Raw genomic sequence first — 16,750 nt, 5'->3', positions numbered from 1 at the left:
CTGAGTATCTTAGGCTTTTACAATGTCTAATACTCATTACAAACAGCTATTTTCTTTGAATTGCTCGCACTTTCCCGACCACACAATTCTGTATTAGATAATTATATCATCGTTAAAATTCAACTCAATATAAAGAGAATTATTTGGCATATCTTTCACCAATCACAATAGTGTTCTTGCTAAACAAGCTGTTTTCCCCATTGGCCTTATAAAAACAAAAGAAATAGGAACAGGAGTAGGCCATAAGGCCCCTCGAGTCTGCTCCAGTATTCAATAAGATCATGGCTGATCTGATCATGGACTCAGCTCCATTTGCCCGCCCGCTCCCCATAACACCTTATTCCCTTATCGGTTAAGAGACTATTTCTGTCTTAAATATATTTAATGTTCCAGCTTCAACAGCTCTCTGAGGCAGCGAATTGTACAGATTCACAACCCTCTGCGAGAAGAAATTTCTCCTCATCTCAATTCTAAATGGGCGGCCCCTTATTCTAAGATCATGCCCTCTAGTTCTAGGCTCCACCTTGTCAAGCCCCCTCATAATTTTATACGATTCGATAAGATCACCTCTCATTCTTCTGAATTCCAATGAGTGGAGGCCCAACCTACTCAACCTTTCCTCATAAGTCCAATTCCTCATACCTGGCATCAACCTAGTGAACCTTCTCTGAACTGCCTCCGCAGCAAGTATATCCTTTCATAAATGTGGAAACCAAAACTGCACACAGTATTTCAGATGTGACCTCACCAATAACCTGTACAGCTGTAATAAGGTTTCCCTGCTTTTATACTCTATCCCTTTGCAATAAAGGCTACGATACCATTGGCCTTCCTGATGACTTGCTGCACCTGCATATTATCCTTTTATGTTTAATTTCCAAGTGCCCCCAGGTCCTGCTGTACTGCAGCGCTTTGCAATCATTCCACATTTAAATAATATCTTGCTCTTTGATTTTTTTCTGTTAAAATGCATGACCTCACACTTTCGAACATTATACTCCATCTGTCAAATGTTTGACCACTCACTTAGCCTGTCGAGATCCATTTGCAGTTGTTGTCATATCCTCCGCACACATTGCTTTTACTCCCACCTTTGTATCGTCAACAAACTTGGCTAAGTTCCACTCAGTCCCTTCTTCCAAGTCGTTAATATGGATTGTAAATAGTTGGGGTCCCAGCACTGATCCCTGCGGCACCCCACTCGTTACTGATTGTCAACCAGAGAATGCCATTTATCCTGACTCTCTGATTTATCTTAGTTAGCCAATCTTCTATCCATGCTAATATATTACTCCCAGTCCCGTGAAAGTTTATATTGTGCAGTAACCTTTAGAGTAGAACCTTGTCAAATGCCTTCTGGAATTCCAAAGACACCACTATCACTGCTTCCCCTTTATCTACATTGTTCCTTATATCCTCAAAGATTTCCAGCAAATTTGTCAAACATGACTTCCTCTTCATAAATCCATGCTCTCTCTGCCTGACCAAATTTTGCTTTTCCAAACGTGTTGTTACTGCTTCTTTAATAATGGACTCCAACATTTTCCCAACCACAGATGTTAGGCCAACTGGTCTATAGTTTCCTGCTGTTTGTCTGCCTCCTTTTTTGAATAGGGGCATAACATTTGCAGTTTTCCAATCTGCTGGGGCCTCCCCAGAATGCAGGGAATTTTGGTAAAGTACAACCAATGCATCCACAATTCCTGCCACTACTTCTTTGAAGACCCTAGGATGTAAGCCTTCAAGTCCAGGGGATTTATCTGCCTTTAATTCCGTTATCTTACTTAGTACCACCTTCTTAGTGATTGCGGTTGTGTTAAGTGCTTCCCCACCACCAACGGCCCACCCCCGCCCTATAGCCTCTTGACTATACACTTTTGGAATTAGTTTATTTTAATCTTAACTCGTTAGGTTATCGATAGTATTACTCTTGATCAACATAATTGCAATCCTACCAAGTAAAACCTTGAATTATGAGTCTTGTTTTGTTTATGTATCACTGATGTCTATTAAAATGATGATGTGTGCCAAGGTGTTTTCGCTTGCAGACCAACACCATCCCACGCTTTCTCAAATTATTTACTTTCTCTGAGAATTATGAATCTGTAAACAGTGACATGCCTTTACTTAAATCTCGAAGTCCTTTACCCTGCAGTCAGCCTGGACCCATCTGCCAAGTGGTAATTTAGAGTGATTTATACTTTCCTACTTAACATGCAAAGACTAAAGATTGACATCATTGCAATATAAAGAGAAACCAATGCAGTATCACAGTTAAGGGCAGACTGATTAATCATTTCCTTAATATGCCTCCTCTGTTGACATTTGAAAACTTAAGGCTATCACGAAACAATATCTCATCATTATCATATATCTATCTCGATATTGACACAGATTTCCACCCTTTGGTTTTGCACATGTTCTCATTTTCTCGAGCCACATTAACCATTTCATGCAGTGATGTTGTCAGCGTGACTGACCATGTTTTGAAACCATCCCTCAGGACATATTCTTCATGCATATCACATGCTGGTTGCTTCATTGACCACACATTATTTCTGCACATGCAGCAATGGGCCGATAATTGCGGTCGTGGGGAGGCGTCGCAAACGGCAGATTTCGGGGTGCAATGCACATGTGCCGAAAACCGCCTTTTCTGATCTGTCAAAATTTCTCTTGACAGATGTAACGTATCCCTGGGAGAACGATGTCCACGCGGCAGAGATTGGGCTATTTGCAGAACTCATGCACAGCGAATCTCTTTCAAACTTTTATGTCTGATGAAAGCAGGTGCGTAGATAATGTAATTTAATCATTTATTTTTATGTAAAAACCCGGTCCATTAAGGTAAGTTTATTTTAACCCGGTTAAACACGTTAGAAAATAAAAAATAACATTTGTTCTCAAACATTTAATTATATTTAATTTCAATTAATGTTAAGTATTTAATTTGTTTTTTGAATTGCTTTGTTTGCTGTGTTTCTTATTTTAGGGGTTATTCTCATTGATGGTAATGGGAACTCGTCCAAAGCGAGTTCCCATTTTTATCAATAATAATTCGAGATACTGATTGGTGGTCCAGGCCCAAGTCATTGCAACATACACATGTGTATGTGAAAGTCATATCTGCGTACACAGTGAATGAAGGCCTCAGACCGGAATCCTATGTATCTCGGGGACAGACAGGTAGTTTTGGAGATTTGTTTCTGGTCGGTTGTGTTCGTCCGAAGGAAGCCTCCTACCTCAATTTTCCCCTAATGAGTTAAGATCAGGCAGCACGAAATATCTCGAACAAGCCAAAGCTGCCCTTTTTGGCGACCTATCAATGGATCCGGGGTCTGGGTGTGTTTGACTTGAATCTCCCCTTGAATGTCCTAATTTTGTGGGGTGATCACGCTGTCAAATACTGTCTTCTCACTGTTCAGGACAAGCAAGAACACAACCATCTCCAAAAGGAAGCTATCAATTAAGAATTTTAGCGATACTTTTCTGACTTTGAATAGATTGTGCTTTGATACCAGGCTGATATCATTTGTCCCGTAGTACGCAGGTGATTTGCTTTAAGAAGGGATGGAAGAGGGCAGGTACAAGCAGGCTGCTTCCATTGGTTGTGGAATCAGTAAAGAAATGCCATAGATTAAAGAATAAATGTAAGCAATTGATAACTGATAGTAGGAGAACCCTCTTTTCAGGGTGAGTTGTGGCGTAGTGGCATTAACAGAGTCAGAAAATATGTCAATATTCAAGATTAAATTGAGAAGATCGATAAAGAAATGTCGGTTAAATGGATTTTGAGACAGAGCTGATAAAGTGATTGCATTTTTTTTGCGTGTTGGGTAAACGCCGATCAGATTGGTTGGGTCGAATGGTTAATTACTCTGTTCAAACATTTCAACATTGTGATGACCAGTTGAGATGTTTAGCAAACATCAATGAACAAAAATGTCTAAGGTCACATTGAGGAATTAAGTTCCTACTGTCTCCATCAGTTGTTTTTGCAGCTTCTAGTGTGCTTGTATACCCGTTTTATAAGATCGAGACCACTACTATGCTCAGTACTCGAAGTATGGTCTAACCACATTTCCATTAATTTCAACATAATTTCTCTGTTCTCCATTCTATCCCCATAGAAATCAACCCCACGGCTTGGATTGCTTTTTTATGACTTTGTTAATCTGTGCCATTTGAGAATCTTCTTATAGTTTGTAACGGACCTTTTAACTATTCACAGCAAACAACATTATCAATTTGTCTAAAACATCAACTTTCATTTACACGAAATGTCTTTGAATCTTGAACAGGATGATAGCTGTTGCAGCGGGATACGATGATGTTCAGCCGGGGAAAGCAGCAGACATCACGCATATTGCACAAAGTGCGAGAAATGTTTTCTGATACCTGTTCATTATCACAAAAGCAAACCATTTTAGTTCGAACAGAAGGGCTGCCATTCCAAACAGGAACACAGCTGTAATTTAGCTCGAGTTAGGAGAGGATACTTTGTTTCCATTCTTTATTTTTTAATCAGTAACAGAATCCATGTCCAAGGAAATTTCACCACCTTCTTCAGCTCTTCCCTGAATTTAGTTTGAGTAGCTGCATAGATACACGTATTTGTACATGAACTCAAATACATGAGCATATATCCGGTTTCCATGGCGATGTATGCAGGAGCTGTATAATCACCTCGGTAATGCGCGGTGTTTGACAGACCGGTAGTTAAAAAACTAACGAATGGTGTGAGCCACAGCACGAGGAAACTTCCCGATACGCTGAATAGTAAAATAATAGATTTCCTTCTATTCTCGATTTCGGGATCGCTCTGATTCTCAATGCTGTGACCCCGGAGTCCCCTGCGGGCTCTGCTGGCCAGTAAAATGCGTCTGACTGTCAAGCAATTAAACAGTAATATCAGAGCAAACGGAAACAATGACGTTAATACACTTATCATCCATGAGAATAAGACGCCTGCAGGCGAAATAAAAAAGTCAATTCTGGGGCGACAGCCCCAATGAATATTGTGAATTATTCGTTCAAATTTATAAGCAAACCAAAATGGGAGGCACTGGAAATAGATCAGGACAGAGAGCGTTGTTATAACCGCGGATGCCGTTTTCACTCTGCAATATTTTGTTTTAAACTTTTGACAACATATAGCTACAAATCGGTCAGCTGTGAACAAGACTGTAAACCATACCGACGTATTCAGGCTGGTAGAATTAATGTAAATAATAAACTTACAAACGGCAGTGTAGGAAAGGAAGGAATGTGGAAAGTGATATGTACAAATGTGATACACTATTACATTGAAGATCATGACCAGTAGATCTGCTGTGGCCATGGCCACCATGTAGACAGAGATACATTTGGAAAGGCCGCAATTTCCTCGGGAGAGGATCACGATTGTCAGCAGGTTCGCTGTAAGAGAGAGGGACAGCAGGTCATAAGAACATAAGAACATAAGAAACAGGAGTAGGAGTAGACTATGCGGCACCTCCAGCTTGCTCCCCAATTTAATAATATCATGGCTGATCCCATCCTGGACTCAGTTCCACTTTTCCGCCCGCTCCCCATAACCCCTTATCCCCTTATCGTTTAAGGTATTGTCTATTTCTCTTTAAATGTATTCAAATTCCCTGCTTCCACAGCTCTCTGAGGCAGCGAATTCCACAGATTTACAACCTCTGAGAGAAGAAATTTCTTCTCACCTATGTTTTAAGTGGGCGGCTCCTTATTCTAAGATCGTGCCCTCTAGTTCTAGTTTCCCCCATCAGTGGAAACAACCTCTCTGCATCCATCTTGTCAAGCCACCTCACAATCTTATACGTTTCGATAAGATCCCCTCACATTCTTCTGAATTCCAATGTGTAGAGGTCCAGCCTACTCAAACTTTTCTTGGAAGTCAGCCCCCTCATCCCCGGAATCAACCTCGTGAACCTTCTGCGAACTGCCTCCAAAGCAAGTATATCCTTTCGTAAACATAGAAACCAGAACTGCACGCAGTATTCCACGTGTGGCCTCACAAAAAGCTTATATAGCTATTGTAAGACTTCCCTGCTTTTATACTCCATGCACTTTGCAAGAAAGGCCAAGATACCATTGGCCTTCCTGATCACTTGCTGTACCTGCATACTATCTTTTTATGTTTCATGCACAAAAAGCTTATATAGCTATTGTAAGACTTCCCTGCTTTTATACTCCATGCACTTTGCAAGAAAGGCCAAGATACCATTGGCCTTCCTGATCACTTGCTGTACCTGCATACTATCTTTTTATGTTTCATGCACAAGTAACCCCTGGTCCCGCTGCACTGCGGCACCGTGCAAACTTTCTCCATTAAATAATAAATTGCTCTTTGATTTGTTTTCTTTCAAAGTGCATGACCTCACACTGTCCAACTTTATTGTCCATCTGCCAAATTTTTGCCCGGTCACTTAGCCTCTTTTATCCTTTTGCAGATTTGTTGTGTTCTCCTCACACAATTGCTTTTCCTCCCAGGTTTGTATTGCCAGCAAACTTGTCTACATTATAATAGGTCCTTTCTTCCAAGTCGTAAATATAGATAGTAAATAGTCAGTACCAGGGAACTCAGGTAAATCTTACAAGTATTTTAAGGAGAAATTAAGATGTCTTCCGATTACATTTTTACAATGTCGAATGGGGATGACATTTTGTGCAAAAGTAGTACATCATTCTTCACTCAATATCGAGGGTCTGAGAACCCACAGTCCAGCACACTTCAGTCCGACGTTCTCATCTACATTGGGGAGTGAAAACATAGATTGTGTGGCTGCTTTGGAGAATTCCTCTGTTCATTCCGCAAGGGTGACCCCGAGCTTCCGGTCGCCTGTCGCTCTAATTCTCCACTCCACTCCCACTCTGACCTCTCGGTCCTCGGCCTCCGACACTGTTCCAATGAAGCTCAAGGCAAGCGCGAGGAACTGCACGTCATCTTTTGTTTAGGCAATTTACAGCCTTCTGGACTGAACATCTAGTTCAACAATTTAAGACCATAACCTCTCCCCACACTTTGCTCCGCTTCCTCGCTTTTTTTTTACAAAACCTTTCCCACTCCATTATTTTTATTTTGTTTCCCTCTGTTTTCCATTGTAGCTGGAAATTAGTCTGCCATTCACAACCCATCTAGACTCACCTTTTGTTTCCTAACTTGTGCTATTACATCTCAATTCAGCCCATCATCCCCTTTGTCTCTCGAATCCATTCTGCCTTCCCCCCTCAACATTGAAAACATAGAAAATAGGGGCAGGAGTAGGCTATTCGGCCCTTCGAGCCTGCACCCTATCATATAACCTTCCATTTTCTTCTTTCTCCGAACCACTGCTCCCCATTTCAGGGCCCCAGCACTTCCTTCGGAATCTGTTACTTTTCGAACTATTGCCTTTTCTGACAAAGGTTCATCGACCTGACAAGTTAACTCCGTTTCTCTCTCCACAGATGCTGCCTGATCCGCTGAGATTTCCAGCATTTTATGTTTTTACTTCTGTCAGCTGTTGTCGGGGCTGTGACCAAGGGTCACTCGGAATCAATCGGGGAAATTGAAACTGAGAGCGACCCCACCACCACCGACAACCAAGCACAGATGGATGAAGGGCTGGGGCGAGTTCGGAGGTCAACTTTGAATCTGGGCGACATTGGATTAGCCGCCCGTCATACATCTCTCCCGATTGTTATTCCAATCGCCACCGCCCCTGACACCAATTTGAGGCCCGATGAACATTCCAACTTTGTGGTCCAGGCCAAGCTGCAGTACCTCGCAGAGATGGTACAGTTTCAGATAAAGGCCCTTTAAAAGCGGATCCTTGGATGGTTCTGCAACTTGTTCATATTCTAGAGACAATAAAGAAGCGGACTCCCTTACATACATCCAAATACATATTTTAATGCAGTGTGGAGCGCCATCCCACCATGATGCTGGTGCTGAGTGATGCAAGGAGTCAGTTTTATAAGGTACTACCGCACGGAGTAATCGATGGGATTTTACATTGAATTTCATCGGTTTAATTGGCGAAATGGATCCCGGGAGTTGCATCGGGTGTCAGCTGTATTACATATCATTTCTAAACAATTACCAGAAATATATCAGTTCAAATAAAGCATCCAGCTGAGACAAACATTCAGTTTGGGTCAAAGTTCCATGCATGTTCTATTTACAATCGCGTGGAGGGAGTTGTTCGTTCACAGAGCAAGATCTGGTGGAGCCGCGAAGATTCTTGGCAGCGGAGGGGAGGGGAGCAGCTCCCTGAGCGGCAATTATTGCTCCAAATATCTTTCACAGTCCCCTGTTGGGTGGCGCTGGTTGCATCACAAGGGATTATCAGCTTAATGCAGACAGGCAAGAAAGGCACATATGTGATGACTATACTAAGCTGCAGTGAACTAGGTACTGTTAGAGCGGCCGGGGCATCAGCTTCGCCTTCCCTCAGTATCTGGAAAAAAGTTGCCCTCCCGGCACCCAAGCACCAGCAACCAGAACAGTGCCTCAGCGGCTACGGGGACGAGGAGGATTCCCTCTGATATTCACCGACTTCTCCCAGTGCATCAATGAATGCAATAAAGAAATTCTCGTAATCTGTAATATGATCATTAACAGTGACATTGACAAAAGCTGTTAGGGAACAGGATATATTGACTTACCGGGAACACCGAATGCTGCGAGGAAAGGATAGTAAATATCCCTAAACTGAAGAATTGTTGGCCGTGCCATTTTTGGAAGAATATTTGACTGCTGTCCGGCTTCACGATTCTGACTGTAGTTCCTCTGAGATTCGTTAACGCTCGCCCTTTATAGGACAATCGGTGCCCCGGTGAGAAAATCAGTTTGTACAATAATTGACGTTAGTTCCAGTCACTTAACAAACAAAGGTAGATTTTCCACTGCAGCGCGGCCGGAGGCCTATGGGGAAATTGTACAACTCCGTCAGTGAAAATCCGTCCATTTAATCAATGAACGGAAAATAAACCCAGAGGGAACTTACACTCAAGGAAGTTCCCTCCCGGATTCTGCATCAGATTCTTGATACCTCATATTACTTCAGTGAAAGCTATACAGAATTACAATTGCCTTGTATTGTGATTAGGAATGGGCTTTAACATTACTGGTGTGCACCTACACTAATATTACTGGTGGTGAAGCTACTGTAACATTACTGGTGGTGTCCGTACTCTAACATCAATGCTGGTGACCCTACATTAACATGACTGGTGGTGCCTCTACTCTAACATTACTGCTGGTGACCGTACTCGAACATTATTGGTGTTGACCCTACTCTAACATTACTGGCAGTGATCCTACTCTAACATTATTGGTGGTGACCATACTCTAACGTTACTGGTGGTGACTCTACACAAATGTTACTCGTGGTTACCCTGCTCTAACATTAATGCTGGTGAACCTACTCAAACATGACTGATGGTGACCCTACTCTAACTTTGCCAATGGTGACCCTACTCTAACATTACTGGTGGTGACCCTATTCTAACATTACTGGTGGTGACCCTATTCTAACATTACTGCTGGTGACCCTACTCTTACATTACTGATGGTGACCCTATTCTAACATTACTGGTGGTGACCCTACTCTAGCATTACTGGTGGTGACCCTACTCAAACTTTGCTGATGGTGACCCTACTCTAACATTACTGGTGGTGACCCTATTCTAACATTACTGGTGGTGACCCTATTCTAACATTACTGGTGGTGACCCTACTCTAACTTTGCAGATGTTGACCCTACTCTAACATTACTGGTGGTGACCCTACTCTTACATTACTGGTGTGGCCCTACTCTAACATTACTGGTGATGACCCAACTCTAACATTACTGGTGATGACCCTACTCTAACATTACTGGTGATGACCCTACTCTTACATTACTGGTGTGGCCCTAATCTAACCTTACTGGTGGTGACCGTACTCTAACATTGCTGATGGTGACCCTACTCTAACATTATTGGTTGTGACCCTACTCTAACATTACTGGTCGTGAACCTAGTCCAAAATTACTGGTGATAAAACTGTTCGTACATTGCTGGTGTTAACTGTACTCTAACATCAGTAGTGGTCATTCTACACTAACTTTCCTAGTGGTGACTCTAATCTAACATTAATGGTGGTGACCCTTCTCTGTCATTACTGGTGGCGAACCAATTGGATCATTATTGGTGATGACGCTACACTTCCATTACTGGTGGAGATTCTACTTAAATGTTAATGGTGCATATTCTACACTGATCATAATGTTATTGACCCTAATGTAACATTAATGATATTGACCCCAGCTGCGCATTATCGATGGTGATCCAACCACAACATTATTGGTATTGACTCCACTCTCACATAACTGGTGTTGAATCTACTCCAACATTAGTCGTGGTGAAGCAAGTATAACATTACTGGTGGCGAACCAAACATAAGATTACTGGTGGTGACCATACTCTAACATTATTGGCGTTGAAACAAATATAACATTACTACTGTTGAATCTACTCCAACATAACTGGTGGTGAAACAAATCTAACATTACTGGTGGTGACCCTATTCTAACATTAATTATTATGGTCCTTCTCTAACATTACTCCTGGTGACCCTACTCTATTATTACTGGTTTTGAGACGACTAATACATTACTGCTGATGACCCTATTCCAAACTTACTTTTGGTGTCCCTACTCTTAATTTACTGGTGGTGGCTCTGCTCCACCATACTGGTGGTGACGCTATTTTAACATTCCTGGTGGTTTTCTTACTCTAACGTACTGCTGGCTGACCTAAACTAACATTACTGGTTTTGTCCCTGCACTAACATTACTTGTGGTGATCCAACGCCAACACGACTGGAGCTGATACTACATTAATATTATTGCTGGTGACTCTACTCTAACATTACTGATGGTGACTGAACTCTATCATTTTGGTGTTAACATTACTGGTGCTGACCTTATTTTAACATGACCGGTTGTCACATAGAAACATAGAAATTTACAGGTCAGAAGGAGGCCATTTCTGCCGATTCTGTCCACGCCGGCTGACAAAGAGCTGCACGGCACTTGGTCAGCAGCCCTAAAGGTTAAATATAAACCTATGAACAACGATGGAAATGCAAAAAGCGCCCAGCCCAAACAGTCAGCCTCACATAACTGCGACACCCCTTATATTGAAACATTCTACACTCCGCCCCAACGAGAGCCATGTGATCTCCTGGGAGAGGAAAAGCCAGATAAAAACGCAAGTCAATTTCGGGAGACAAAATCTCGGAAAAGGTTTCTCCGACCCATCCAGATGATTGAAAATAATCCAGGAGATCAACCTGGCCTTACTCTACTCCCTGCAGCACTGACCATTATATCTGCGCCGTCCAACACAAAGTCATCCAGTCTAATCCCAATTACGAGCTCCAGGTCCATAATCCTACAGGTTCCGGCACTTTAAGTGTCCATCCAAAAATCTCTTAAAAGTGGTGAAGTTTCCTGCATCCACTATTCTTCCAGGCAGCGAGTTCCAGATCTCCACAACTTTCTGCAGAGAAAAGCCCCATCCTCAAATCCCCTCTAAACCTCCCAACCAACCATCTTGGATCTATGCCCCCTCGTAATAGACACCTCCACCAATGGAAATAGGCCCTTACTATACACTATGTCCAGGCTCCTCAATATTCTGTGCACCTCAATGAGGTCGCCTCTCAACCTCCAATGAGAACAAACACAGCCTACCCAAACTAAGATTCTCCTTTCCAGGAAGCATCCTAGAAATTCTCCTCTGCACCATCTCTCGTCTCAGAAGGTAGGAGGTTTGAGGTAGGAAGCAAAGGGATATGATTGATGGATATTTTTGTGACTGGAAGGAAGTTTCCATTGGGGTTCCACAGGGCTCAATACTGGATTCCTTGCTTTTTGTGGTATATATCAACGATTTAGATTTGATATAGGGCGTATGATTAAGAAGTTTGCAGACAACACTAAAATTGGCACTGTGGTTGATAATGAAGAGGAAAGTCATGGGCTGCAGGAGAATGTCAATGTAATGGTCAGGTGGGAAGAGCAGTGACAAATGGAATTGAATTCAGAGAAGTGTGAGGTGATGCGCTTTGAAAGGCCTGATAAGGAAATGCCCCTTAAGGAATAAGCGGTAGGCCCCTTAATAGTGTAGATGAAAAAAGGGACATTGGAGTGCTTGTCCAATGATTTCTCTAAGTAGCAGGCCAGGTGGATAAGGTGATTAAGAAGGGATATGGAATTCTTGCCATTATTGGCCAAGGCATAGAATATAAGAGCAGGGGTTATGCTTAAATGGTATAATTCTTTGGAAGGCCACAGCTGGAGTACTGCATGCAGTTCAGGTCGCCTTATTATCGGAAGGATATCACCCTACCCAAACAGCTCGTGGTGATCCACCTCAAACAATATTGGTATTGGCAATTCTCTAACATTATTAGTGATGTCCCTACTCTAACATTACTGGTGGTGACCCTAGTCTAACCATCATAGTGGTAATCTTTGTATGAGAAGAACCAGTGTACCATTCCAGTGAAACTTCAGGGTGTGGCTTATCCTCCAATGGGACTTTTAGCGCAATTGTTTTCTGGAAGAATCACTCGTCACTCAGGTCGGTTCCAAACATCAAAACCGTTTATTTACGCCAACGGGGAGACAGCCTCTGGGTTACTCCATGCACAACTCTCCGCTGAACAGTGAAATGTGTCGCCATGTATATGTTTTACAAGAGTTCATTACAATTGCTCAGCCCATGGCGGCAGGACACAATCCAACAATAATGATTATAGATGACAAATCGATTCCTTTGGGCCAATGGAATTGGTCCCGATGCACCAGGAGACTGCGTGATCAACTTATGTTTAGTGAGAGATTTACTCATGGCCTCGTGATGTTTTCCAGACCCCCTTATCTCTACCGTCCTTGGATTCTGCTTGCACCTCACCTACTTATCCTTACACTGTCACAGGAATTCCCCTTGTCCCGCCCACTGCCACGCCCATTGTCCCGCCCACTGCCACGCCGCTTGTCCCGCCTTTTGCCCCGCCTACTGCCACGCCCCTTATCCCGCCCACTGCATCGCACCTTGTCCCGCCATCTGCACGGCCGCTTGTCCCGCTCACTGTCCCGCCCATTGCCATGCTCCTACTCCCACCCAATGCCCCGCCCACTGTCCCTGCCCTTGTCCCGCTCACTGCCATGCCCCTTGTCCCGGCCACTGCCAAGACGCTTGTCCCGCCCACTGCCAAGCCCCTTGTCCCGCCCACTGCCACGCCACCTGTCCCGCCTACTGCTCCGCACTTGACCCACACCTTGTGCCGCCCAATGTACCGCCCCTTATCCCGCACAATGCCCCCTGTCCCGCCCACTGCCCGTCATTAGTCCCGTCCACTGCTCCTCCCACTGCCCCGCCCTTTCTCCCGCCCACTGCCCGGAACCCTGCAAAGCCCACTGCCCCGCCCACTGCACACCGCTTGTCCCTCCTACTGCCCAGTCCCTTGTCCAGCCCAATGTCCTGCATAACTGTCACGCCCCTTGTCCCGCCCACTGTTACGCCCATTGTCCCGCCCACTGCCACGCCGCTTGTCCCGCCTTTTGTCCCGCCCACAGCCACGCCCCTTGTCCCACCCACTGCATCGTCCCTTGTCCCGCCATCTGCACGGCCGCTTGTCCCGCTCACTGTCCCGCCAATTGCCATGCTCCGACTCCCGCCCAATGCCCCGCCCACTGTCCCTGCCCTTGTGCCGCCCACTGCCATGCCCCTTGTCCCGCCCACTGCCAAGCCCCTTGTCCCGCCCACTGCCACGCCACCTGTCCCGCCTACTGCCCCCCACTTGACCCACACCTTGTGCCGCCCAATGTACCGCCCCTTGTCCCGCCCAATGCCCCTTGTCCCGCCCACTGCCCGTCATTAGTTCCGTCCACTGCTCCTCCCACTGCCCCGCCCCTTCTCCCGCCCACTGCCCGGCACCCTGCAAAGCCCATTGCCCCGCCCACTGCCCCGCCCACTGCCCACCGCTTGTCCCTCCTACTGCCCAGTCCCTTGTCCCGCCCAATGTCCCGCATAACTGCCAAGCCCCTTGTCCCGCACATTTTCCCGCCCCTTGCGCCGCCCCTTGCACCGATCAATGGCCCGCGCCTTGACCTGCTCACTTACACACCCCTTGTCCCGGCCAAAGTGCTGACCACATTCCCGCTGAATGACCCGCCCGCTGCCCCACCACTTGTCTGGCACATTGCCTCGCCCACTGTCCCGTGCAATGTCCCACCCAGAATGGTGCCTTATGGAATAGCTGGTTGGCTGGCCGCATTCCACAGGGGCCCGCCTCATGCAATGCCTACTTCCAGAGCAGCAACTGCAGCATTGAAAAATACTTTATGTATATTTATGAAAATATAAAATATTTGATTATCAAAAGTCGTGACATGACATAACAAGAGCAATAGCTGAGCTGAGCTAAAGAACGGGATGTACTGCCGGAACCTGTCGCTTCTTGTTAGGGTGCCTAAATAAAATACTTGTGTGAAGTCGCCTTGTTTCGAAGATGCATGCTGTTGTACTTTTCCAGGTTGCGCTATAGAAGCACCCCACTGTGTGGCTCCAGCTGCCAAAGCCACAGTCTACAAGGCAAGCCTGCAGCACACCACACCCCAAACACACACACACACACAATCCAGAAGGGAGTCCTGTGGAATAGCTGGCCGTCTTGCTGCATTCCACAGGGGCCCGGCTCAAGCATTGCCTGCATGCCTAGAGCAGCAGCAGAATTGAAAAAGCTTTTATATATATATATATCAAATCTTTGATTATCAAAAGACATGACATGACATGAGCATGAGCTGAGCTGAGCTAAAGAAGGGGGATACGCTGCATGAATCTATCCCATCTTGTTCGGGAGCCAAAAACACACCCCTGGGTGAAGTTGCCTTTTTTCCAACAGGCGGACTTTTGTATTTTTCCAGGATCCCACTGTCCAGCCCACTGCTACGCCCCATGTCCGCCCTCTGCCGCTCCCACTGTCCGGTCGACTGCCCCGCCCATTGCCCGGCCCACTGCCACGCCCCTTGCCCCAAACCTTGTCTCGATCCGTGTCCTGCCAACTATCCCTCTCCCTGTCCCTCCCCTTGCCCCGCCCACTGCCCCGCCCAATGCCGCGCCCCTTTCCCGCCCACTGCAAGGCCTCTTGTCCCGCCCACTGCCCCGCCCCTTCGCCCGAGCCTTGCCCCGCCCACTGCCACACCCCTTGATCCGCCCCTTGCCCCGCACACAACCACGCCCCTTTCCCCGCCACGGTGCCCCCCCAATGCCACGCGCCTTGTCCCGCCCACTGCTCCGCCCACTGCCCTGCCCCGTGTCCCACCCAATGTTCCGCCCAATACCCCGCATCTTGTGCCTCCCTTTGTCCCGCCCACTGCCCCGCCCACTGTCCCACCAATGCCCCACGCGTTGTCCCGCCCTCTGTACCGCGCCTTGTCCCTCCCAGTGTCCCGCCCACTGTCCCGCGCAATGTCCCTCCCAGAAGGGAGCCCTGTGAATTAGCTGGCTGTCTGGCTGGCTGCATTCCACAGGGGCCCGCCTCAAGCATTGCCTGCTTCCCGAGCAGCAGCAGCAGCAGCAGTAGCAGCAGCATTGAAAAAGGCTTTATATATATTTATGAAAATATAAAATCTTTGATTTTCAAAAGTCATCACATGACATGACAAGAGCATGTGCTGAGCTGAGTTACAGAAGGGGATGTGCTGCCGCAACCTGTCGCATCTTGTTAGGGTGCCTAAATAAAACACTTGCATGAAGTCGCCTTGTTTCGAAGATCCGCGCTGTTGTACTTTTCCAGGGTGCACTATAGAAGCATCCCACTGTGTGGCTCCTGCTGCCAAAGCACAGTCTACAAGGCAAGCCTGCAGCACACCACACCCCAAACACACACACACACACACACACAATCCAGAAGGGAGTCCTGTGGAATAGCTGGCCAGCTGGCTGCATTCCACAGGGGCCCGGCTCAAGCATTGCCTGCTTGCCTAGAGCAGCAGCAGCATTGAAAAAGCTTTTATATATATTTATATATATATCAAATCTTTGATTATCAAAAGACTTGACATGACATGACATCACATGAGCATGAGCTGAGCTGAGCTAAAGAAGGGGGATACGCTGCCGGAATCTATTCCATCTTGTTCGGGAGCCAAAAACACACCCCTGGGTGAAGTCGCCTTTTTTCCAACAGGCGGACATTTGTATTTTTCCAGGATCCCACTGTCCTGCCCACTACCACGCCCCATATCCGCCCTCTGTCCCTCCCACTTTCCGGTCGACTGCGCCGCCCCTTGCACCGCCCACTGCCACGCCCCTTGCCCCAAACCATGTCTCGTTCTGTATCCCGCCAACTGTCCCTCTCCCAGTCCCGCCCCTTGCCCCGCCCACTGCACCGCCCAATACCGGGCCCCTTGACCCGCACACTGCAACGCCTCTTGTCCTGCCCACTGCCCCGCCCCTTGGCCCGACCCTTGCCCCGCCCACTGCCTCACCCCTGAATCCGCACCTTGTCCCGCCCACTGCCACGCCCCTTGCCCCGCCCCGTGTCCCATCCAATGTCACGCGCCTTGTCCCGCCCACTGCTCCGCCCACTGTCCCGCCCCTTGACCCACCCACTGCCTAGTCTACTGCCACGCCGCTTGTCCCGCCCACTGCCCCACCCCTGGCCCGCCCAATTTCCCGCCCATTGCCCCTCACAATTCCC

General features: G+C 46.4%; 1 protein-coding gene across 1 annotated transcript; it reads right to left on the bottom strand.

Annotated features, from left to right (window-relative positions):
• Positions 1-4,513: 4,513 nt before the first annotated feature.
• On the bottom strand, positions 4,514-8,725 carry LOC139274005 (probable G-protein coupled receptor 139). Its single transcript, XM_070891065.1, has 2 exons — positions 8,656-8,725; positions 4,514-5,418 (listed from the first exon to the last, which is right to left on the bottom strand). The coding sequence occupies exons 1-2, from the start codon at positions 8,723-8,725 to the stop codon at positions 4,514-4,516; spliced, it is 975 nt and encodes a 324-aa protein (XP_070747166.1).
• Between the last annotated feature and the right edge of the window lie 8,025 nt (positions 8,726-16,750).

The sequence above is a fragment of the Pristiophorus japonicus genome, chromosome 9 (assembly GCF_044704955.1).
Source record: "Pristiophorus japonicus isolate sPriJap1 chromosome 9, sPriJap1.hap1, whole genome shotgun sequence".
NCBI lineage: Eukaryota > Metazoa > Chordata > Chondrichthyes > Pristiophoridae > Pristiophorus > Pristiophorus japonicus.
Note: the sequence above shows the minus strand (reverse complement) of the source record. Positions and strands in the feature narration are given on the sequence as shown.

What these genes read in the sequence shown, in the direction of transcription:
- LOC139274005 (XM_070891065.1), bottom strand. Translation starts at nt 8,725, where the DNA reads ATGGCACGGCCAACAATTCTTCAGTTTAGGGATATTTACTATCCTTTC. An exon ending in CGCAGCATTCGGTGTTCCCG is followed by an intron (nt 5,419 to 8,655) that starts GTAAGTCAATAT and finishes TCTCTCTTACAG; the next exon opens with CGAACCTGCTGACAATCGTG.